Below are 25,148 nucleotides of genomic sequence, written 5' to 3' on the forward strand. Positions count from 1 at the left end.
GGTGTGATTCCTGGCTTGAGGAGACATACCTAGGTATCATCACGCTAACTTGCTAAAAAATAGAATGTAGCTGTGGTAATATGAGAAGCAGGACAGGCTAGCTTCCCCAAGTACGTGTCCGTCAGAAATCATAGGCACATTGTCAGGGTGGCTAACCTGTCCCTCCAATTATGCTACCATGGCTGCATGCTATTTTTAGCAGGGTAGTTTGATGAGAGTTAACATGGGTATGTTTCTTTGAGATGGGAACCACACCCCTAGCTTCAAGTTTAGAAATACCCATAGAGGAGGCTTCTGCAAGTTCATGAGCAGGGTCATGAAGTGTATTGTGTACAGTGTATTTTCCCTTATTCCATTGGCTTTGGCCAGTACTTGTGCGTTTTTCCAGCTCCTCTGCACATGAGATAGGACTGGTTCATTCCCTCTCATGGTTTGTGCATGTACTTCTAACCATTATTCCAAAGTGTGGTAATGAAGAGATGTCCTCCTTAAACATACCTGCTCCCAGAGTTTACCTCTGCGTTTGCATAAATCTATCTGTTTACCACTGTTTTAATTTATCCCAGAGCATTTTCTTTGTTGGTTAAAAATACAAAATGAGACAATATTTCTGCTTCAGCCATTGTTTATGTTATTAAAAACATTGTTTGGAAATAAGCAGGCTAATGCATTTTTATTTCCTTTTTAATAATGCATGTTTAGCTATGAAGCAATCTATCAGTACTGCATGCATAGTACCCAATAACTGTATCATCACACCACCGGCATAAATAGATTAATTACATCGTAGAGGCATAAAAATAACTAGTATCTGGAAGCTGTAAAGGCTGTGTATGGAATTAGACTGTGTAAACAGCCTTGCTCGTGTTCATTATGTGTTTATGTTAAGAAAGAAAAATAGTGTTGAGTTTGCAGTCTATGGGCTTGATTCTGCACTGTCTTGCACCTAGTGTGCAAAGTGAATGTAAAATGCTACTAAAACAAAATGATAGTGATTCAGTTCCATTTTGCACAGGTATAAATGACTGCACAAGGTGCAAGGCACTGGAGAATCAGGGTCTTTGTCTTCAACTGTAGCAGTTTCTCAGGGCTGTTTTCCTTGCTTTCTTCTGAGACCAGGGAGAAATTTGGGATTTGACTTTAAATCATTAAAACTTCTCTTCTGAAAGTGACAATGAATAGTCTCTGAAAATAATCAAGGATTGAGTGTTTCACCTGATTATTTATGTGAAATTTGGGACACTCAGGTGCAGTGTTTTCTAGTGATGCAGAGGTTGTCTAGTTTAGGTCAGGAGCTAAATGAATTTAGAGAGGAAGAATGGTATTGTGCTAAAGGTACTGGACAGAGATTCAAGAGCTGGGTTTCATTCCTAGAGTAGTATAATCCCTCATAACTCCTGGTAGAAAATTCTGATGCCTTTGTGGGAATTACTTAATATTTTTATACCCATCTATGAAAAGGGGTTAATAAAACGTTCCTTTCCCACACTTTCCTGTCTAATCTATTTAGTTTGTAAGCTCATCGGGGCAAGGACTGTCTCTTAGTAGGCTTGGGGACCTAGCTCAGATGGAGCCTCCATACACTATTTTTAATACACATAACAATTAATAATCTGGAGCCTGTTCCTGCTCCCGCTGAAATCAGACTTTATAGCATTCCTCTGGGTAACTTTCTCCCTTTTTACGGAAAAGGAAACAAAGATTTGCTTCAAGCTACATGCATATGGTCAAGTTCATATAGTTTTAAAAACTAATTTTTTTGTATGCAACATCAGTGACCTCTTGGTTGAGTCATAGCAACTTTATTAAATAGTGTAGTATTATAGTATGAAAACTGTTCCTTTCTTCCAGCTAATTTTTTAGGATTGTACGGGTAAGGTCTAGTAGTGTCCCAAACCCTGTGGTTTTCTATTCAGGAGTTTATTAGTGTAGGGCTAGGTTGTGTACCATGCTGCCGACCCATATCACAAGTAGCACAGATGGGAGAGCAGTCCCCACAGGGTCTCTACACCCCCTGCACATGTGGGCAGGAAGAGGGTGGATTGCCAGTGCCAACTGTCCCCACCCAAATACGTGCAGGCCAGCCCAGCTGCACCATTGTAACAGGAGACATATGCCACACCAGGAATTACGGGCTGGAGCAGGTTTACATCCACCCCTGTGGAGCCAGGAGGAAATCATGAGGCAAATGATGACTCTGAGTGTCACAATCTGCTTCCTGTTCTGCTCCTGAGACATGTTACATGCTGTCCACTATATAGGGATTGTGGCAAAGGCACAGTTGACCCCATAGGATATGTCTATGCTGCAGCTGGGAGCAAGCCTCCCAGCCCAGGTAGACAGACATGCACTAGCAGGGCTCAAGCTAGCAGGCTAAAAATAGCAGTGTGGCTGTTATGGCTCAGGCAGCAGCTTGAGTTCTTAAGCCCACCTAGCCCCCTGGGCAGGGCCGGCACTTCCACTAGGTGACCCTAGGCAGTTGCCTAGGGCAGCAGGATTTGGGGGGCGGCATTTTGCCGCCCTCGGTGGAAATTCAGTGGCAGGGGGTCCTTCTGCTCCGGGTCTTCGGCGGAAATTCGGCAGCAGGTCCTTCACTCGCTCCGGGACCCACCGCCAAAGTGCCCCGAAGACACGGAGCGGAAGGACCCCCGCTGCCAAATGCTCAGAGGAGGAGCGCTGCCGCCTAGGGCGGCAAAAACCGTGGCGCCGCTCCTGCCCCTGGGTCTGAGCTCAGGTAGCTAGCCTGAGTCTCCCCCAGAGCCAGAGTGTTCACACTGCTACTTTTAGTGTACTTGTGCAAGTCCGTCTGCCTGCCTGGGCTGGGAGGCTCGCTCCAGGCTGCGGGGTAGACATACCTTTAATTTCACGTTACCAATGCAGCCATTGCCATAGGCTTCCTTCTTCTGTTTAATAGTTTGATTCAATCTCATGAGACCATTGTGATTAGGTGGCCCAGTGTAGCTTCCTACACTCACCCTCTGTCTGCTCCAATCCTTTTGTGTACCTGTCTTCTGTTCCCCTGAAGACTTTTGATCTAGCATCAAGGTCCTGTCAAACTTTGTCTGTGGTTCCTTGTTCCACTCTACCATTTTATTTCTAGTTCTTTGTATTATACAGTGCTTGGTACAAATGTTCAGGGTTGCATATAAATAAAATATTCATTATATGTATTTTTTCTGATGCCTATAGTACTTCATAGTGCTTCAATTAATTTACCCCGTCTACCACGTATAATAGTTGTATTACGAGATAGACTGCTTACAAGCCTCTTCATTCTCTATTTGCTTTTTAAACTAAATATTTCAGCAGAGATTTAGTGTTAGCTAAGCACTTACTCTGGTTCCTTCTATTTCCCCCCCTTCTATTTCAACGCAGCAGATTAATATTTTTCTATCCCTTAAAAATTGGTAATATTTTAATGAGTTCTCATTATCGTCTTTACAAAACTCTTGGGGCCAGATTATGGCCTTCTGCAAAAGAACCTGAGAGAGAGAGCCTGGGTGGTACCACTTGAGTACTCTCTTCTTCCACTGGAGAACCAGGCTTTGCCCTCTTACCATTTTTCCCTAGCTAAAGAAGCAAGTGGTTCTACCCTCTATCCTGCAGAAAGCTCCAAAATAGACACAGGGCCATCGGTACAGAGGCCCCAGCTCCCATGCCAGGTCTGTGGCTTCCTTGCCCAATAGAGCCATATTGTCGGGGACTCCCATATGGTTAGCTGATTTTGGGACATCCATGAAGGGGGGCTTCGCAGCATTGAGGGGGGCAAAAAAAGAGTCTGGGTCTGTATTACCTATTGCACAAATTCCTCAAAGGACTTGTTAGGGGACAGTGAATGTCCCTCACCACAGATGCAGTCTCCCTCAGACACCTCCTCCCCTCACACAGGCCCTGGACCCACAGAGAGCTTGCAGTCCCTTCACACTTGTATCTCCCATTAATATCAGTGAGTTCCACATGAAGATAGCTTGAAAAACTTGTGTGACAATCAGGGTCCAGGCACTCCCAGGGCAGAACTGAAGGTTTAAACCCAAACCAACTGACTGTGCTGATAGTACTATAAAATATGCAAGTAAAGTCTTTAATGACTATGAAGTTCAGTGCATTACAGCTTTCATTATGATATATATATATATGTACACAGTTATGGTTAAGACTGTGTCCATGTGTGTATATATATGTAGAAAATTGTAATGGTAATTGTGCAATTTCAGCATCACCTCACAACTGGGGAGTGAGGCAATCGGGCAAAGAAGGGCTACCTCGCCAATTAGTTGATACTAGGATTGCCAACCCTCCTGATTTCGTGAGGAGTCTTCCAGATTCACGCCCTATCTCCTGGAGGCTACTGAAGCCAAACCAGGAGATTTTAGGTGCTGAAAGTATGGTGGCGCAGCAGGGCTAAGGCAGGCTCCCTGCCTGCCCTGGCCCTGCGCCACTCCCAGAAGTGGCTGGCATGTCCCTGCAGCCCCTGGGCCTGGAACTGCGGTCAATGGGAGCTGCGGGGATGGCACTTGTGGGTGTAGGCAGCGTGCGGAGCCCCTTCCTCCCCCCCCAAGGGACCACAAGGATGTGCCAGATGCTTCTGGGAGCGGTGCGGGGTCAGGGCAGGCAGGGAGCCTGCCTTAGCCCCGCTGTGCCGCTGTCTAGGAGCCGCCCAAGGTAAGCACCTCCCGGCCAGAGCCTACACCCCGCACCCACTCCTGCACCCCTACCCCAGCCAGGAGCCCCCTGGGGGAAAGGGAGGGGCTGGAGGCAGGGCAAGGACGTTTGGGTTTGTGTGATTAGACCAGAGTGGGCAAACTTTTTTGGCCTGAGGGCCCCATTGGGGTTGCAAAACTGTATGGAGGGCCGAGTAGGGAAGGCTGTGCCTCTCCAAACATGCTGGCCCCTGCCCCTCTATCCAACCTCTCCCACTTCCTGCCCCCCTCAGAACTCCCAACCCATCCAACCCCCACTGCTCCTTGTCCCCTGACTGCCCTCTCCCGGGACCCTCCACCCCTAACCACCCCCAGGACCCCAACCCCTCTCCAACCCCTCCTGCTCCCAGTCCTCTGACTGCTTTGACCCCTATCCACACACCCACCCCCGACAGGCCCCCTGGGACTCCCACGCTTATCTAACCCCCCCATCCCTGACTGCCCCCCAGAACCCGTGGGCCGGATGTGGCCCGCAGGCCATAGTTTGCCCACCTCCGGATTAGACAGTTGGCAACCCTAGATGAGATTGGCTCGAAGCCATCGTCCAGGTCAGGAAAAAACTCTGAGGAACCATCAAGGCAAATAGGAACAGCTTGAAACTGAAAAGAAAACCCCAGTCTTTGAAAACTAAGGAAGGAAAGTGTTTTCCCCGCTTTTAATATCTATAGTGGCTGAGGGGAAAAAACTGAAAATCTTTTTTAAATGGAGGGGGAAGGAACTGAAGATATCCAGAACTTGAGGCACAGTCTTGGAGGTGGGAGGCTGTGTGTGAACACTGGATTCCCCTAAGGATAGGGGTACACTAAGAAACTGTTCAAAGGCAATAGGTAAGTTGTATTATAAAAGGGATTTTATCTAGTATAGAAGCGTAAAGCCTGATATTGCATTTTTATGTTTAGTTTCTGTGTAACTTATGTGTGTTTGCTTCCCTTATTACTTCATCTTTGAATCTGTGGCTTTTCTGTTAAATAAACCTTTAGTTTATTTTTACCTCAAACAGATCTCTGTTGTGTAAACTGTGTAGAGTGTATATGCCAAAGTGAGCTGATAAATGGAGGCTGGTTTTACACCTTCCGGGGTGACGAACCAGAGGGGAAAAGTCTGAGTGTGTGGTAGTTAAGCACTTGAGAAGGATGGGTTTGGGGAGTCTAGGGACTGAAAGGACTGTTGGCATCAGCCTTCAAAGAATAACTAGGCTGGTGGAAGCCAGGGTCAGACTGTGTTTGTGGGCTGGCTGCTGGTGTCGGGGACCTGAACCAAAGCTGCACAGCATAAAGGCACCCAAGGTTACAGGGCAAGTGGTGACAGAGCACCTTACTGGTCTGGGTGATCCTTAAAATGTCCATTTGAGTCCCAAATACGTAGCCCCTTTGGGACTGCACTGAAAAGAAACAGAGTTGTGTTTCTGTTATTTCTACTAGTAGTACTTGTATACTGGGCCAGTAGAGTGCATTTATGTTGAGCATAGGCTGCAGGGTACTGCACTCAAAAAATGACAGATATCCCAGCTCTTCATTAAAATCACTGCACCCTGCCTTTTGGTAACATGATTTCTAAACAAAGATGGTTTTCAGACTTGGACACCTCTGGCATTCAGCAGCATTGTTGATCTTTTGTGTTAAGTTCCTCAGGACCAGAACAGATTTATTGGCGCTCACATTTTTTATTTGTAAGTAAAATAGCAGTACATGAGAAGAAAATAGGAGGTGCGTGAAGCTACATCTAGGAACTTTAAGGCCTATTTTTGAGTAGTACCAAGCACCCACAATTCCAACTGAATTAAATGGGAATGTTGGGTGCTGAGCACCTCGGAAATTCAGGCGATATGGTCATAGAACCATAGAAAAGTAGGGCTGGAAGGGACCTCGAGGTCATCTAGTTCACCCTCCTGGGTGGCAGGAGCTATAGAAATAATAGATCTAACAGGATCCCCTGTGAAAGATGGATAGACATCTAGTAAGCTAGACGTGCAGTTCGGTAAATGTCTAGTTTATTATTGGACATTTCCAAAGTGAATTGTTTAAGAAGAGGACTTGTTTTGTCAGCTGAATATAAGTGTCTCTTATGTTTAAACTTAAACCTTCTATTAATTAATTGTGGAAGTGAAAAATGCCTTTAGTTTTTCCATTAATAGCTTTCATATATGGGTACCTAGACTTTTGATGGGTTTTTTTGTTCTATTTTACTGCTCCAGCTCCTAATAAAAGAAAACTGAAAACAGGCATAATTTTCAAAAATGGCCACACTAGGCACAGGTGACAAATACTAAGAGAAATCAGATAATTTTATATAGACTGATCCTCTACTCACATGCTTCAAGTTAAGTTCATGCTTATGTGTTTTGCTGGCTCAAGGTCATAACGAGAGGGACTAAGAGATACAATTACCTTTCACTCTAACAATCAAGTTCACATCCTGACTCTGATCAGTGTTGCTTTAAACACTGGCTTGTGTGGAAGGTCAGTCGAGCAAAACATGGAGTTCCATTGTCTGTGCTACCTAAACTATTTGACAGTGTCCATTTTCAGCTATTTAAACGTTGTTATTCACAGTCAACTCCATTTAAGGTTTGCTCCTGCTCCCAGTTAAGCCAATAATATGGTCATTGATTTCAATAGAAGTAATATCAGGCTCATAATAAGGATGTCAGCTCTGAAACTGGAAAATACAATCTTTACATAATAAAAGTACCTGTTTATTACAGAGGTATATGCAGATTTTTCTTGACTACAGATGAAATTTGAAATTACCTGTTTTATGTAAAATAACTTATTTCAGTAATTTGTCTAAATGAAATATGTTGTCCATTTCTTCTATTTATAATGAACTGTACGTTGAGCAGTTTCACCAGCATCACATTCGTTGTACTTTGTAGTCTTGAGAAAGTTTGAGGCATTTTCTCTGCCAGTGCTAGAACTGAGCGGTTCATCCCTTTTGTGCAGCAAACACAACAAATTTACAGGTCACTGGCAAGTTGAAATCCACTTATGTATTTAAAGAAATGTTTAAAGTAATTTCAGGTACTATCCCTGACCCTGAGTCTCCTTGCCAGTTTCTGTACTTTTGCAATGACATTAGCCTATTTAAAAATATTTTCTCTTCCTTTTTACAATGTGAAAGACCCACAGAAACAACAGGGAGAACTCACAACTGTAGGTAAAATAAATTTCAGATAAAGGTGCAAGTTGGCAGACTGTCTTTAGGTATTTAACTTTTTTTAGTTGTTTTACTAATAATGGCTTCTCTCATTATCCACATGAATCCTCAGAAGGCAATTAACCCAAACAGGCAACTTTCAGTTTGTGGTTGGTGAAGGCATGCTATGGCACTGGCATTTCTGAAGAGTTGTAAGACACACGGAGATGATAAAACATCTGACAGCTTTCTAGTTTTCTCAGCAGCAGAGGTAAATCTCCTTAATTTGTTAGTTTCCACAGCTAAGCAGAAATAAAATTAAGAGTTTATATTTAGGTGTAAATGAATAAGTAGACAGAATTAAGATAATATGAACAGGCTACATCTTATGATGTGTATCAACAAGTGCTCATAAGCTGAATTCCTTGTCAAAAAAATAATCAAGTCTCATGTATTTGTGATAAAGGCCAGTAGTTTCATAATAATTATGTTTTCTATTCTTAAAATCCTAATGAGGAAGAATATTAGACTGGGGAAAGCCAAGGAGGTTTGCTATGCAAATTGATAAGTGAAACATACTTACTTTAGGTCTATACGATATTAGCCGATGATAGAACTGAAGAAAATAGTCAGGTCTGTTGTTCCAGGCTAAAAATCATTGGGTTTTTGGTGTGTGTGTGTGTGTGTGTGTGTGTGTGTATAATAACTATAACTGAGCAGAGTATAAAGATGACATAGGAATGTTGAAAGGTCATGGTATTGTACATTAATCACTACTGAAAGCAGACTTTGTCATCTGCTTTAGATGTTGTAAGATGTTTCACTGGAGCTCAAGTAATGCATCGATTTTTTTCTTACTCAAATAATGAACACAAATTAGAGTGAGAAGCTTCCATGTGAGGTAAATCATCTCACATTTTGGATCCAGAAATAATGTGAGGATGACTGTAAAGGCTAGGGATTAATACAATATGGAGCAGAAACAGCAGTAAGGCATAAAGTAGTATTAATACTGTATTAAACTGCCAGGCATAAAAAAAACAACTTATCTATTTTTGTACCCCATTTGTGGAATGTAGATGAATTACAATAATTCAAATATATATTGTACTCTTCATCATATAGGATTCCAAAGTACTTTATAGACTATGATCCCAATTTTCAAGGACACACATGCTTAGCTTTACACATGTGAGTAATCCACTGAAGTTAATGGGAGTATTCACATGCATCATAAGCATGTGTGTAAGTTTTTACAAAATCAGGGCTTACGTATTGTAGGTATATGTGACAGTTCTTGGGGTACCTAGGACTGTGAGTTATCTAGGTACCCCCCTGCCTTCAGCGTGAGGAAGACTTCCTTGTGCTAACAATAAGTACACTCCAGTCCCTGAGCCCTTCTGAAGCAGCCCCCTGTAGTGTCCAGCCCATTCTCCGCTGAACACTCACAGAAATACTAAGTTGGCTATTCCCAAGGGAACTGTGTATGCAAAAGCTTGTATGATTCAGCTCAGGATCAGCACCTTGCTTAATATCACAGCATTTAGATATATTTATAGTGAAAACAAGGATACATTTATTACCAGAGATTCAAGAGATAGTGAGTAAAAATAATGGAAACAAAGGGTTATATAGAAAACAAAATCATAACATGCTTTCTAGAGACTAAACTTAACGGACTAGCCTGCTGTCTAAAGAAGTCTTATCTCACCCAGCGTCTTCTGCAGCATTTCCAACCGTGGCTGGTTTGATCCCATTGTCATGAATGTAAACACACTGTCTATTTACTTCCTAGGTGCAGGATAAAGGATTGTCTGATTTGCCTTCTTTTTATATCCCCAAAGTTCATTGTATGTACTCAGAGGCAGTATAACCCCTCATCACTTGTTTTTCCTGTGTGTTCTTACCTGTTGACTTCACATCTCTCTTGACTTTGTATGTAAATGGCTATCCATTGTGTTATCTTACAATGCTTAATTTACATCTCAACAGGGAGACTGGGGAATAAATATTTCTTGTCTGACAGAAAACCTGTTTGTCTACCCTGCCTTGATATAGACTTTTAAAATGTATTTTCGGTACACCTCTACCCCGATATAACACTGTCTTCGGGAGCCAAAAAATCTTACCACATTATATCGAACTTGCTTTGATCTGCCAGAGTGCGCAGCCCCGCCCCCCCAGAGCACTGCTTTACCACGTTATATCGGGTCGTGTTATATCGGGGTAGAGGTGTGTATATATACACATAACTCCTTAGCTAATCTCTGTACAGACATTTCACAATGAAATTAATGACCAGTGTGCCCCAGCTTTCATTTAAGACCTCACATGACATTCTTTGTTGACCCAGAATGTACATACCAGAATCAGGACATTCCTGTATCCCGCTTGCCAGATGGCATTAAGGAGTTCCTATATCAGAGTAGATAAGCATCACTTACATGCCACTGAAATACATGTATCTCTTCCGGAGAACATGGCAGCTTTTCTGCACTCAGTGCTATACAACAGTTTTTAGCAAGGGAAATGAGGATTATTTTTTCCAAATAAAATACAGGAAATTGAGGCAGTAGAAAGTAATTACTAGAGCTGTCGATTAATAGCAGCTAACTCCTGCAATTAAAAAAAAATTATGATTAAAAAAAAATTAGTTGTGATTAATCGCTGTTTTAATCACATTGTTAAACAATAGAATGCCAATTGAAATTTATTAAATATTTCGGATGTTTTCTACATTTTCAAATATATTTATTTCTATTACAACACAAAATACAAAGTGTACACTGCTCATTCTATATTATTATTTTTATTACAAATATTTGCACTGTAAAAATGATAAAAGAAACAGTATTTTTCAATTCACCTCATACAAGTACTGTAGTGCAATCTCTTTATCTTGAAAGTGCAACTTACAAATGTAGATTATTTTTTGTTACATAACTGAACTCAAAAACAAAACAACGCAAAACTTTAGGGCCTACAAGTCCACTCAGTCCTACTTCTCATTCAGCCAATCACTAAGACAAACAAGTTAGTTTACATTGACAGCAGATAATGCTGCCCCAAGGAGTTCAATGTCTCCGGCTCTATTTTACCCGCATTCTGCCATATATTTCATGTTATAGTAGTCTCAGATGATGACTCAGCACATGTTATTCGTTTTAAGAACACTTTCGCTGCAGATTTGACAAAATGCAAAGAAGGTACCAATGTGAGATTTCTAAAGATAGTTACAGCACATAACCCAAAGTTTAAGAATCTGAAGTGCCTTTCAAAATCTGAGATGGATGAGGTGTGGAGCATGCTTTCAGAAGTTTTAAAAGAGCAACACTCCGATGTGGAAACTACAGAACTTAAACCACCAAAAAAGAAAATCAGCCTTCTGTTGGTGATATCTGACTCAGATGATGAAAATGAACATGCGTTGTTCCGCACTGCTTTGTATTGTTATAGAGCAGAACCTGTCATCAACATGGACACATGTCCTCTGGAATGGTGGTTGAAGCATGAAGGGACATATGAATCTTTAGCACATCTGACATGTAAATATCTTGCAATACCAGCTACAACAGTGCAATGAGAACACTTTATTGTTCACAATGTCACCTGAAGCAGGCAGCATTCTCTCCTGTAAATGTAAACAAACTTGTTTGTCTGAGCGATTGACTGAACAAGAAGTAGGACTGAGTGGACTTGTAGGCTCTAAAATTTTACATTGTTTCATTTTTGAATGCAGTTATTTTTGTACATAATTCTATATTTGTAAGTTCAACTTTCATAATAAAGATATTGCACTACCATACTTGTATTCAGTGAATTGAAAAATACTATTTCTTTTTTTACAGTGCAAATAATTGTAATAAAAAATAAATATAAAGTTAGCACTGTACACTATGTATTCTGTGTTATAATTGAAATCAATATATTTGAAAATGTAGAAAACGTCCAAAATATTGAAATAAATATTATTCTATTATTGTTTAACAGTGCGATTAATCACAATTAATTTAATTGCGTGATTAATCGTGATTAATTTTTTAAATTGCTTTACAGCCCTAGTAATTACTCAACTTGAGCTATAATCAGGACCCCATTTAGAAAAGTGTCATCAGATCTTTAATAACTACAACAAGCAAGAATCTCAGTTTCACATCTTATCCAAAAGATGGAACCTCCAGCAATGCTGTGGCCTGTTGCACTATAATGAGGTATTGGTTCAGTACAGACGCAGAAGGAAGAGTACCACCTTTTGAAGTATTGCCACCATTTTGTGCAGCAGTTGGGTTTTCCTTAACAAAAATAGTAACCTACATTGCTTAGTTTATCAGGGTGGACAGATTTGCAACCCGAGGAGATATGGCTGGAAAAATTAGTTATTTGCGACTCTAAGGCCAAGTCTACAGTACAGTGCTACATCGGCGCACCTGCACTGATGCAGCTGCGCTGCTGTAGCACATCTGGTGAAGATGCGGTATGCCGAGGGAAGAGCACTCTTCCGTCAGCATAATTACACCACCTCGGCAAGAAGCATGAGCTACGTTGGCCGGAGAGCATCTCCCACCAACATAGCACCAGTGTGGCCAGCGTGAAACTTGCATCGCTCTAGGAGGGGGGAGCTTTTTCACACCCCTGAGCGACATAAGTTAGATTGACTAAACTGGTAGTGTAGACTTGCCCTAAGAGTTTGAGTTTCTTAGTTCTGTGACCATAAAATAAAATTAAAAACACTAGTTATTATACTTGAGAATCTGGTTTTGTAAATCCAATTCTTGGAAAATTCACACAGATGATAATAAAGTTGATATTATGATAATTGATCATATGAAATCTTTAGATGGAATTTTATGATTCTATTACAGATACAGGGTTAAAGCCAAAAAACAAGCCTGTCAGTTTTTAGGCCAAAGTGACTTCCCAACTGGCATACGGTGCCAAGTTATGGGCGGTGAGTGATTGCTCACTTGAGAATAATTTTCTGGCTAGAATCCTGAGCCTGCCTCCTCCTCTAACTGTGTTATTCAGATAGGAAATCAATTAAAAACATCAATTTTGCTTAGTTTTATTCCATTAAGATATTGAATAAAATCATTAATATGTTTCAAGATATGCTTCCAGTAAAATGTTATCCAGAATAACTCACATTTGTTAATAATAACTGTTATTAGAGTCCAAAGCATTTAAAAGCCTTCACATTTCAGCCAAGAGTCTTAGACAAACAGGGAGAGAATGTTTTTTCTAATTCTCAATGGGCCAAGTTCTGCTATGACTTATTCCATGTGATCCCATGGATTTCAGTGGGCTCGCACAAGCTATAAGTTTGTACAGAATTTATCTCTGCCAAATTGTTAATCAAAGGGGTGACACACGAACATCAAGCTAGGTCAGAGTATCTTGATCTTCCCCTTCTTTTTCTCTCTGTGCAACCAGGGAACACATTATTTCTTTCAGTAAGTTCAGAAATATCTATATTAGACTTAAATTTTGGGCAATGAAGTCTACTGTTTTAAGAGGCAAACGAAAGGACATTCCCATGAATGAGCATCTTCCCACACAGTGCAAATAAATTGAAGACTCTCCAATGTTACATGATCAGATGTAGATTTTAGTCTGATTTAATACACACACATTTTAGACGGCTGAGAGTTGGAAGACCAACTCCTATTGAAAGTCAGTGGGAGTTGGACACTTAATTCTCTTGCTACAATGATCAGTACCCCTCCCACAACATACTTTTCAAGATCCATGGGCCTATCACAACATGTGGTGTGCCTCATCCAGTGCATCAAATGCCCGAACAACAACCATGTACGTGAAACCCGCTCTCAAATGAACACTCTCAGAAAAACGATAAAAGACAAAATCACCCTATTACCCAAACACTTTTCACAGTATGATCCCTCATTATCTGACCTATTAGTCATTGTCCTCAAAGGAAACCTGCACATTACCTTCAGAAGACAAGCATGGGGACATGTTTGCTAGACGTGCATGGTCTCAACAGAGACACTGGTTTTGTGGCTCATTACAACAATTTGTGACCTACTAACCCTCCTTTGTCCTACAACTGCAGAGGTGTTAAATTTACTACTTCATTTTAAGTGGTTTCTTACAACATTTGTTAACAGGTCTTGGCCTTATGGGTGGGCCATGTGGTCAAGAGGCAAGGACTCTAGGGTATGAGTCTGTGGAAGGGAATTCAGGACAATGGGAAGGGAGAAGCAGCAGGGTCTGGGGATGATGAGGGTTTGTGGGGAGCCCAGGGAGGCAGCAGGGGTTGGAGGTGCTAAAATACAAGTATGATGGGTTCGGTCGCAGAGACCCCCTTGGGACTGCCACCTGATGTGCTGAGACTACCTCTGACAGGGCCGGCTCTAGACCCCAGAGCGGCAAGCATGCGCGTGGGGCGGCAGGCTGGGTCGGTGGACCTGCCGCAGTCATGCCTGCGGGAGGTCCACCGGAGCCCTGGGACGACCGGACCTGCCGCAGGCATGACTGCGGAGGGGGCGCTCCTCCCGCGGCTCCAGTGGACCTCCCGCAGGCGGACAGTTCGCTGGTCCCGCGGCTCGGCTGGACCTCCCGCAGGCATGACTGCGGAAGCTCCACTGGAGCCGCCGGACCAGCCAACCGTCCACAGCTGCGGGAGGTCCAGCCAAGCCACGCGACCAGCGGACCCTCCGCAGTCATGCCCGCGGGAGGTCCGGGGCTCCGGGGCGTCTCCCGCGCATGACTGCTTGGGGCGGCCGAATATGTAGAGCCGCCCCTGACCTCTGAGCCTGTTTTCCCTGCCAGCTTGGGACTTCAGTACCCTGTCTTGCTGAGCCGGACATGCTAGCCTGCTGCAACTCAGACCAAGGTCTGAACGAAGTCCCCCAAAAGCTGCAGACTTAAATGAAAACCGCTTTAAAAGTGCTTGTGTCTCTAGCACCCAGGCACCCAGCTCCCAATGGGATCCAAACCCCAAATAAATCAATTTTACTCTGAATAAATCTTATACAGGGTAACCTCATAAATTGTCCGCCCTCTATAACACTGTTAGAGAGATATGCACAGCTATTTGCTCCCCTGGGAATTAATTACTTAGTCTGGGTTAATTTATAAGCAAAAGTGATTTTATTAAATATAAAAAGTAGGATCTAAGTGGTTCCAAGTAATAACAGACAGAACAAAGTAAGTTACCAAGCAAAATGAAACAAAACATGCAAGTCTAAGCCTACTACATTAATCAGTTTTTTAAAGATAAAATCTCACCCTCAGAGATGTTCCAATAAACTTCTTTCACAGACTCTACTCCTTCCTAGTCTGGGCCTAATCCTTTCCCTCTGGTACAATCCTTGTTCCAGCTTAGGTGGTAGTTAGGGGATTTCTCATGACTGCAGCCCCTTTGTTCTGTTCCACCCTCTTATATAGCTTTGGCATAAGGTGGGAATCTTTTGTCTCTCTGGGTCCCCACCCCTCCTTCTAAATGGAAAAGCCCCAGGTTTAAGGTGGATTCCAGTACCAGGTGACATAGTCACATGTCCTGGGAGACCCCAAGCCTTCATTCTTCCTGGCCTGACTCACAGGAAGGCTTGCAAGTAAACAGAGCCATTTACAACCAGTTGTTCTAGTTGATGGGAGCCTTCAAGATTCCAAACCACCATTAATGGCCCACACTTTGCAAAATTACTGTAGGACCTTAGAGTTATATTTCATATTTCTAGTTTCAGATACAAGAATGATACAGTATACAAATTGGATGACCATACTCAGTAGATTGTAAGCTTTGTAATGATACCTTCCAAGAGACCTTTTGCATGGAGCATATTCCAGTTACATTATATTCACACTTATTAGCATATTTTCATAAAATCGTATGGAGTGCAACGTCACAACAAGTTCTACCAGAGTGCCATTTTCCACATGGCTGGCCCTGTCTTAACCCCTTATGCTTAACAATCTGTTCCACCTTGTACTTAGCTAAGACACTCTGCTTATCTTTTCGAGACCTGAAGAAGAGCTCTGGGTAGCTCAAAAGCTTGTCTCTTCCACCAATCAAAGTTCATCTAATAAAAGAAATTCTCACTCTCCTTGTTTCAGTGTCAAATAGAAAACCTTAATGTGATTTACTTTATGTGATCGACACCTACTCCTTGCATTGCTGAAGTCCTGTGGTACACCAGTCCTCTCTAAATGTCTGATATGTGCTCTGATTATCACAAGCTTGGAGCCAGTGCTCCAGGCACTCCAAGCATTAGGCACTATGCCCTAGATCTGTGGTGGGCAAACTACGGCCCACGGGCCAGATTCAACCTGCCAACCATTTTAATCCAGCCCTCAAGCTCCTTCTGGGGAATGGAGTCTGGGGCTTTCCCTGCTCCAGCCAGGGAGAAGAATCAGGGGCCACTCCACACAGCTTCCAAAAGCAGTGGCATGGCCCCCCTCTGGTGCTTCAGCCAGGGAGCAGGTCGGGGGCTGCTCCATGTGGCTCCTGGAAGCAGCAGCATGCCCCCCCTCCGGCTCCTACATGTAGGGGTAGCTAGGGCTGTCCGCTCTGCACACTGCCCCCACCCCAAGCACCACCCCTGCAGCTCCCATTGGCCAGGAGCTGCAGCCAATGGGATCTGTGGGGCAGTGCCTGTTGACAGGGCAGCATGCAGACCGCCTGGCCGTGCCTCTGTGTAGGAGCTGGAGAAGGGCATGCTGCTGCTTCTGGGATCTGCTTGAGGTAAACGCCACCCCAAGTCTCCCCCTGTGCCCCAACCCTCTGCCCCAGCCCTGATCCCCCTCCTGCCCTCTGAACCCTTTGGTCCCAGCCTGGAGCACCCTCCTGCACCCTAAACTCCTCATCCCCAGCCCCACCCCAGAGCCTGTATCCCCAGCCAGAGCCTTCACTCCCTTTCGCACCCCAACCCCAATTCTGTGAGCATTCATGGCCCGCCATACAATTTCTATTCCCAGATGTGGCTCTCTGGCCAAAAAGTTTGCCCACCCCTGCCCTAGATTTTTAAGTGTCTAGGCATCGCTGTGCTCAGTGTTGCAATGCCAAACTAATATAGGAGCAACAGAGAGTCCTGTGGCACCTTTAAGACTAACAGATGTATTGGAGCATAAGCTTTCGTGGGTGAATACCCACTTCGTCATGGCCCGTCATGCGTCTGACGAAGTGGGTATTTACCCACGAAAGCTTATGCTCCAATACATCTGTTAGTCTTAAAGGTGCTACAGGACTCTCTCTTGCTTTTTACAGATCCAGACTAACACAGCTCAATGGTGATGTGAAAGGATTCTCATACCAAAGCCTTTTTGGTGACCCTTTCTCGGGAGTATGAGGAAGAAGGAAATATTTGGTCTATTCCCACACTTTTCCATCAAATCAGAGATAGAAAAGCCCCAAGTGAAAGATAAAGTCTTTGATAGTATAAATTTGAATAAAATAAAATTATTTTTAGTTATAGTAGTTAATGCAACTGTTCCCTTGGAAAGTAAAGAAATGACAACGTATGATCCCAAGATAATGACAACAAAAGCTGTTAGTTTATTTATATTTAGGAAAAAATATTGTAACCATAATTCGGGAACCTAGCATCAGAAACAAAAGTAAAGTACGTGCTAGACGAGGTTATATTTAGCATATTTTAATTTTCTTCTGTGAAAAGATGCAGTAATTTTTAAATCTTGAATATTTGTTTTAAAGTTAGTACTGTCACCACAGAGCAATAATTATTTCCTAATTATTACTTCCTGGCCAATGGTTCTATTTCTGATGGAAGTAAGTATAGTGACTCCTCTTAAACAGGATTCTGACTGCTCAGACAAAACACAGTTTTCCGAACATAGTTCTTTAGATGGGAAACAATTTTCCCAATCCAGATGTGTCCCAGGATCTTTTCTGCCTACCCAGTAAATCCAAATCTCTATTGGGATAACTGAGTGCTTGATTACAATGGATATTATGTAAGCGGGGAAACAGAACACATTAGCTTTTGACCAATTAATGTTTAAACTGTATCTCAAAGTGATAATTAGAAAAACTGGGGCTTCAGTCCTGCAACTGGAGCTGCCTGGATAGATGCTTATATTTACTGAAGCCAGTAGGGCTCCATTGTCTCAGGGCCTACCTACATGGATCTGCTTGGAGGATCCGGGTCTTAGTTGGATTATAAAATGCTAGTGTAACCTGACTATTGATCCAATGCTTATTTTCTGTTTCCTGACATACAGCAGAAAACTTAAATGTTGTCAATATTTGATGTCAGTTCTTGAAAGTGTTACAGCTTCATTAATGAGCAAAATTCACATGTTGCGTTATTCACTCCTCTGTTATTTATGACCTGGCCACTCCGTTAGAAAGATATTTATTTTCTATAGAATGCAAGGAATTACTGTACATCATATATGTCAGAGTACTGCAACAGTTTAATAGGGAATGCAACAAATTACCCCTCAACTTTAAAACTTTTTAGGATACATTCTATATTTTCCACACGTTAGACTGCTTTCCATAGTAGTAATGGCAGTATCTAGCTAAAATCATAGTACATTACAGGACAAATTTTTGTTTCTACCATCTATGGAAAAAAGAGCAAGCCAATCAGAAGCAAAATCAGGTGTTTAAAGAATATGAAAAAGTTTGGGCAGCTTTAATTTCCTCATTAGCATTTGTGGGATGTAGTTATCTCCTCTGTACTTGATGCCGTGGATATATGATATATATTTAAAAGCACTAATGTAATTTATTATTCTTGATTATGCTATTTTTTCTTATAATGCAAAAATAATCACTCAACACCAAAATATTAAATCCTGGTCACTTTTCCTTATAAAATGGGATTTTAAAAGACTTAGCTTATGAATCATAGAGTCATAGAAGTGTAGGACTGGAAGGGATCTCGAGAGGTCTTCTAGTCCAGTCCCCTGCAGTCAAGGCAGGACTAAGTATTAAAGACCATCCCTGAGAGGTGTTTGTCTAACCTGCTCTTAAAAACCTCCAGTGATGGAGATTCCACAACGTCTATAGGCAGTTTATTCCAGCACTTAACTTTCCTGACAGTTAGGAAGTTTTTCCTAATGTCCAACCTAAACCTCCTTTGCGGCAATTTAAGCCCATTGCTTCTCATCCTGTCCTCAGATGAACAAGAACAATTTTTCTCTCTCCTCTTTATTAACAACCTTTTATGTACTTGAAAACTGGTATCATGTCCCCCCTTAGTCTTTTCTTCTCCAGATGAAACAAATCCCGTTTTTTTTCAATCTTTCTTCATAGGCCATGTTTTCTAGACCTTTAATCATTTTTTGTTGCTCTCCTCTGGACTTTCTCCAATTTGTCCACATCTTTCCTAAAATGTGGTGCCCAGAACTGGACACAGTAGTTCAGTTGATGCCTTATCAACGCAGGGTAGAACAGAAGAATTACTTCTCATGTCTTGCTTGCAACACTCCTGCTAATACATCCCAGGATGCTGTTTGCTTTTTTTACAACAGTGTTACATTACGTATTTAGCTTGTGATCCACTATGATCCCCAGCTCCTTTTGAGCAGGACTCCTTCCTAGGCAGTAATTTCTCATTTTGTATGTGTGGAATTGATTCTTCCTTTCTAAGTGGAGTACTTTGCATTTGTCCTTATTGAATTTCATGAGTGTCTAAACCAATCACATCTGTGTGGGTAGTTAGCACAACTGCAGTTTGGCGCTAAAATATGGTTTGAGCTAGACATCATTACAACAATATCATTCCATCTTTATGGTTATGCTTTAATGGAATGTTGTGCATCAATTACTCCTTGAAACTGAGTCTGGTGGATAAACAAATATACTTAGAAAAGACCTTTTAACAAGCAATACTCCTGGGGAAATTCTGTGCCACTGCGCAATGCAGAATTTTGCAGAAATTAATGTTGTGTATGCAGAATTTCCTTTCCCCCACAGAAACTGGCTGCAGTGCTGCTGGCCACCACTAGGGGCCACTGGACCTAGTAGAACCCAGGTTGCACATAGAAGACACTGCTGGGGTAGGGGGAGGGAGCGGGAGCGGGAGCTAGAGGGTTCTCAGTTCCCAGCATGCCTTGAGGGAAGGAGACAGCATGCAGGAAACTCCATGCAAGCCTGGGACCCGGCATCAGGCTGTTTCTCCCTCTGGATCCCTGGGCTGTGAGGGGTAGGGGGCAAGTGTCTGGGCTGGGGAGCATGGCTGGGCTTTGGTGGGTAGGTGGTGTGAGTATCTGGGCAAGGAGGGGCATGGCTGGGCTCTGGGAGTGTGTGCTGGTATCTGGGCGGGGGGCCCTGCAGCTGGACTGTGGGAGGAAAGGGGTGTGGGTATCTGGGCTGGGGCGGGAGGGGTTGTGGGTGTCTGGCTCCCTGCTGGGCTCAGGGGTGGTGAGGGAAGGAGGCAGAGAAACAGGAACTGGGTTGTCATAAGGGTTTCTTTAATTCTCTACTCCTGGGGGGAAAATTTGTGTGTCTGTACTGTTACAGACGTACTTGCTGATAGGTATTTTGAAATAAATTACCAAATTAATTGAAATGGGCATGATTATGCAGTGTTATTTTGACAAAATTTGCAGAATTTTAAAATATTGTGTGCAGAATTTTTAATTTTTGGTGCAGAATTCCCACAGGAGTAAAGCAAGAGATTTTATAAACCAAATAAGTTTTGAAGTCCCCAAAATTAGGATCCAGACAGAATTTCTCTTAAAGCAACCCTCCCAGCATCAATCATTTTGAAATGGCCAAGAGAATGTCAGCAGCTGCTTATTTTACACCCAAAGAGGTTTAATATTGCCCTCTGATGCTTATAGACTTTATTTCGTGTTCAGTCGGGCCACCCAAGTGATGATTCTGAAAAAAATCAACTTCTGACAATTGACAAAACTTAATCACAAATGGAAATATTCAGTTTGCCAAATAAAAGATTGATTGATATGAAAAAGGACTTACGTTTAGTATTATAGGAATAAGTTTAAGATCATTATGATTTTAAAAAGAGTAACAATTCAATGTTATTTTTTTTAAAAATACTGCATTCAGACATCTGGACCCTTTTCAGCTTTCAATTTCAAATAGCTGAACTTCCCTGTATCTTAATTTTGGTTTTAATTATATTTCACAACTGTTACTTGACTTTAATTATATTGTAGTTTGTAAAAATTACTGATTTCCTCTTCCTTCCTCCCCCACATTTTCCTAATCTGAGTCAATGCCTGTCTGCTGTGTGTAAAGAAGGAACAGCTTTAGAAAACTGGGTCTTAAAATCCTCCTTTTTACATACCTTGTGGTAAAAGTCATTTAAATTATGGGAAATAATGTTTTTTTCATTAACTTGCAGTGTTTTATTAACTGAAACTTTTGAAAGTACACCTCTACCTCGATATAACACAACCTGATATAACACGAATTCGGATACAATGCGGTAAAGCAGTGCTCGGGGATGGGCGGGGCTGTGCACTCCGGTGGATCAAAGCAAGTTCAGTATAACGCGATTTCACCTATAACGCAGTAAGATTTTTTGGCTCCCAAGGACAGCGTTATATCGAGGTAGAGGTGTACTTGGGACTTTATTTCACTGTTTCCTTATACTTCTTTTAAACAATTTTGTCATCTAACAAATATTTTCTTACATTGCATGTTTTCCTTCTTACAAGGTGATATTTTCTAATCTTACTAAAACTTGCCAGAGTGTGTAGTATGACAAACAGTGGGAACAGTACAAGGCCAAAACCAACAAAATGTAACTTTTGTTATACGATAGTTTGCTAGAAGCTGGGAATTGGTGACGGGATAACTTGATGATCACCAGTTCTGTTCATTCCTTCTGAAACACTTGGTATTGGCCACAGTCAGAAGACAGGATACTGGGCTAGATGGACCTTGGTCTGACCCAGTATGGCCATTCTTATGTTCTTAATACATGCTGGGTTTGTTTGTTTTTACTGCTAAGTTAAAATTGATTATAGTTCAGCAAACTTTCATTTATATTGTAAAGTCTTCTCATAAAAATGAAAACTTTGTTTGAAAAAAAACTTTAAAAAATGTCCAATACTTTTATTGTACCATAACTTTAATTATAAGTAAGATTTAATTTGAGCAATACTTGACCTATCCCCTGCACTCAGACTGAAGTAATGGGTCTCCATTTGGGTGTAAAGATTCCACCCATCTGGATTTGACAGCAGGATTGGGCCTTAGGAAAGCCTTCTACTGTTGCAGCATAGCTAAAATATGGAAGATGAGACTGAACTGGGTCTAGACAAAGCAAATGTTTCACAAGTGGAAAGTCACAGGCTACAGGTGGTAGACTTGGCACGACACAGTCACAGATTCTACAGCAAAATCACAGCATGGAAAGTACTTTGTTCTGTTTTTCTCTTTACCAAATTCCACCTAATCTGTGTCTCCCCCAACTGTGCATCAGTTTTGTTTTTTTAAAATATACACCAGCAGCTCCATCCCAACAACTTTAATAGCAACCCTGTATTTATATAAATCAGGGAGCAAGACAGTAAACATCTGACAATGGGGAATGCTTTCATTCAGGCTTGATTTTACATCCATGAGTAGTCTCACTAAAGGTAAGCGTGTGTGTAATTATTTTCTGGATCTGAGCCTAATTTATTTCAGTATTTTACTGATAGTAACTGTGTTCTCTCCCTAAATGCCCAACAGTATATAAAAAGGATAAAAGTTTTGAAAATTCATTTACGTTTCAGCTGTCCAAAAATTAAATATACACAGTATAATAAGAGCAACATTCAGTATTAAAAAAAAAACCACCTTGAGAGATGTGATTTAAGTCCCCTCAGAGAGATTTTTACAAAAACTGTGACAGAAAGAGAAAAGTTGCTGAGTACAAATGCGGGGCGGGGGGCTGACTATCTTGTGCCAATTACTGCTCTCCTCATCTAATGCCACTCAACACAAACTGCTCCCAGCTTCAGAGCCATGGAGTCTCTTCACCCCCATCTCCCCTTCCCAGCTCCACTGCCACACCTCCTCTCCCGAACCATCGGCCCTCTCCAGCCCCACTTCTACCAGCCACCCCTCCTCTCCATCCACACCCCTCTGCCAGCCCCATTGCAACTTCCCAGCCATCTACCCTCTCCAGTTCCGCTACCACCCCACCTCTCCCTCGCCATCTGCCCTCACCAGCCCCACTTTCCCTCCTCTCCCCAGCCCCACTGCAACTCCTCAGCCATCTACACTCCCCAGCTATCTGCCCTCTCCAGCCCCACTTCCCCACCTCTCCCCAGCCAGCTGCCCTCTACCTCACCTCCAAAGCTACCCACTGTCCCCAACTCCCCCAGAGGCTCCCCTCAGCGCCCCGCTCCAGCGGCGGGTCCCTGGGGCTCTTGGGAGCGGCCGCCCCGGGCCCCGCGGGGAGACGCCGCGCCCTGCCCCGAGAGGCCGCCTGGGCTGTGGCGCAGGAGGGCTCGGCGTGGGAGCAGCGCCTGCGCGCCTGTCCCGCCTGCTCTCGCTCTGGCCCAGCGCTGGGGCCGGCCGCGGCAGCCCGGCGGGAAGGAGGGCGGGCTTGAAGGGGCGGGAGGCGCACGCTGTTTCCCTTTCTCTTTCGCTGGGCAGCGCGGCGGGGGCTGCTGCCGGCCAGAGGCCGACGGGCGCCGCAGGTACCACTCGCGGGGCTGGGGCGGACACGGGGCAGGAGGCGCCGCAGGTGCATGGGGGGAGGGACAGGAGTTTTCCAAGAGGGAGGGAGCGCCACAGCACAGCCCTGAGTCTGGGCCGTGGTGCCCCGGCCTGCCCAGCGCTCGGGGAGACCCCCCCTCCTTCCCCTCAGGCCGGGGTACGGGACCAGAGCGGGGAGAGCCGCCCTCCGCCGGGACCCACTACGAGGCCTGTTTACGGGCTGTGCCTCTACAGAAGGAGGAGTTCGCCCTGTGTGTGGTTCAGTGGGACGTTCCCAGGCTCCTTCAGGGTTTACTGAAAATCTCCCAGGGTCCCGGTAGCTTGAGCGCAGCCCGTGCCCCCCACCCTCCTTCTCCCCCAGCCCTGAGTGTCACCTGGCCTTGGTCACTTTGCTAGCCTCATAGTAAGCTCATGGAGCGTGCGGGGGCAGGGACACTGGCTTAATTCTTGTCAGCAAAGCACCTAGTACAGAGTCAGTGCTGTGGATTGCCCCATGCCAACGACTGTGACACTTGTCTGCTGGGACATCGTCATCATTATTATGCTTCTCCCTTCACATGCCTTGCAGGTATGAAAACACCCCGCCCAGAAAAGGAGCAGGAGATATGAATGATGTCCCCGTGAGAGGTCTGGAATGTCCATCAAATGCCTGGAGAGGTGCAGTTGCACAGAGCAGCTCCTGTGAACCACAGCACCTCCAGCTGTCAAACTCACGCCTCTGGCCTAAAGCGCTCAGCCAGCATCGCCTGCCCCACGAATGGCTACCCTGAGGAAGCACTTGGTGAAAGATTTCAATCCTCATATCACCTGTTACATCTGTAAAGGATATCTTATCAAGCCAACCACAGTAACTGAATGCCTCCATACCTGTAAGTAGTACTTTGCAAGGTATCCATCCTTCACAAGTAATGCTTCCTCCAGATATAACCACTCATTTTTAAAAAAATGTATAGCATGAAAGATTGTAAAGTGTTTCAGGTTGTTCAGCTTGCTCAGCTTGGATATACACTATAATCATGAAAAATCTCAGTGTGGAGTACTTTGGGCCTTAGAGTTAATTGGGGAAGAGAGAAGTCAAATATTTCAAAGGGATTTGTTATGGTTCTGGCAGTATACTATACTTAAAATTACAGTATAGTGTATCCAATGTATATTTCTAATAACATGAGCACTATTGAACTGAATTATGGGGAGGAACTATTCTGAACTAAGCCAGGCTCTGCCAGTTGGTGAGAAATTTTCTGTGCACTGAAAATGAGTGACTGAGGCATCTGCACAAGACCCCCTACCTTTGAGTTTCTGCACATGGAACTGACTACAGCTTTTCAATGTATAGCCACCCATGTGGGAGCCACTCCTCTTGTGGAAAGTTGAGTTGCTACAACAGACTCGTGACTATCCAAGAACAGAGACTACTTTTCCCTGAGAATTATTTGGTTTGCAGAAGAGCACTCTGGGAGATATAGCACAGGAGGAATCTGTTGCAGTGAAGCATGTCCTGCTGATCTGTGTGCCCAAAATACCTATATTCTTCTGATAATGGAAGGCTTCCAAAACTTCTGGGGCTGTGGATTGTTTTCACTTCCCAGTTCTTTAACCCCAGTTAGCCTTCAGAATTCTTCAAGCCTAAATCATACTATTCTAGTCATTTAGGCTGTGATGGATCACACAGGGTGCTTCCAGGACATAAATGCTAT

The 25,148-nt window shown here is 43.3% G+C and overlaps 1 protein-coding gene across 8 annotated transcripts in view; it reads left to right on the forward strand.

Moving 5' to 3' along the window:
- Positions 1–25,148, forward strand: part of PCGF5 (polycomb group ring finger 5) — a 101,911-nt gene that overhangs the window by 27,284 nt on the left and 49,479 nt on the right. For 6 of the 8 annotated variants that reach the window (XM_045023343.1, XM_045023344.1, XM_045023339.1 and 3 more), the window contains exon 3: positions 24,020–24,320. In XM_045023343.1, coding sequence (XP_044879278.1) covers positions 24,209–24,320 — 112 coding nt within the window. In that variant the 5' untranslated portion in view covers positions 24,020–24,208. Of the gene's footprint in view, positions 1–7,968; positions 8,107–23,296; positions 23,433–24,019; positions 24,321–25,148 lie in introns of those variants that run through there. The other 2 variants (XM_045023340.1, XM_045023341.1) reach the window with 2 other exon arrangements.

The sequence above is a fragment of the Mauremys mutica genome, chromosome 7, assembly GCF_020497125.1.
Source record: "Mauremys mutica isolate MM-2020 ecotype Southern chromosome 7, ASM2049712v1, whole genome shotgun sequence".
Taxonomy (NCBI): domain Eukaryota; kingdom Metazoa; phylum Chordata; order Testudines; family Geoemydidae; genus Mauremys; species Mauremys mutica.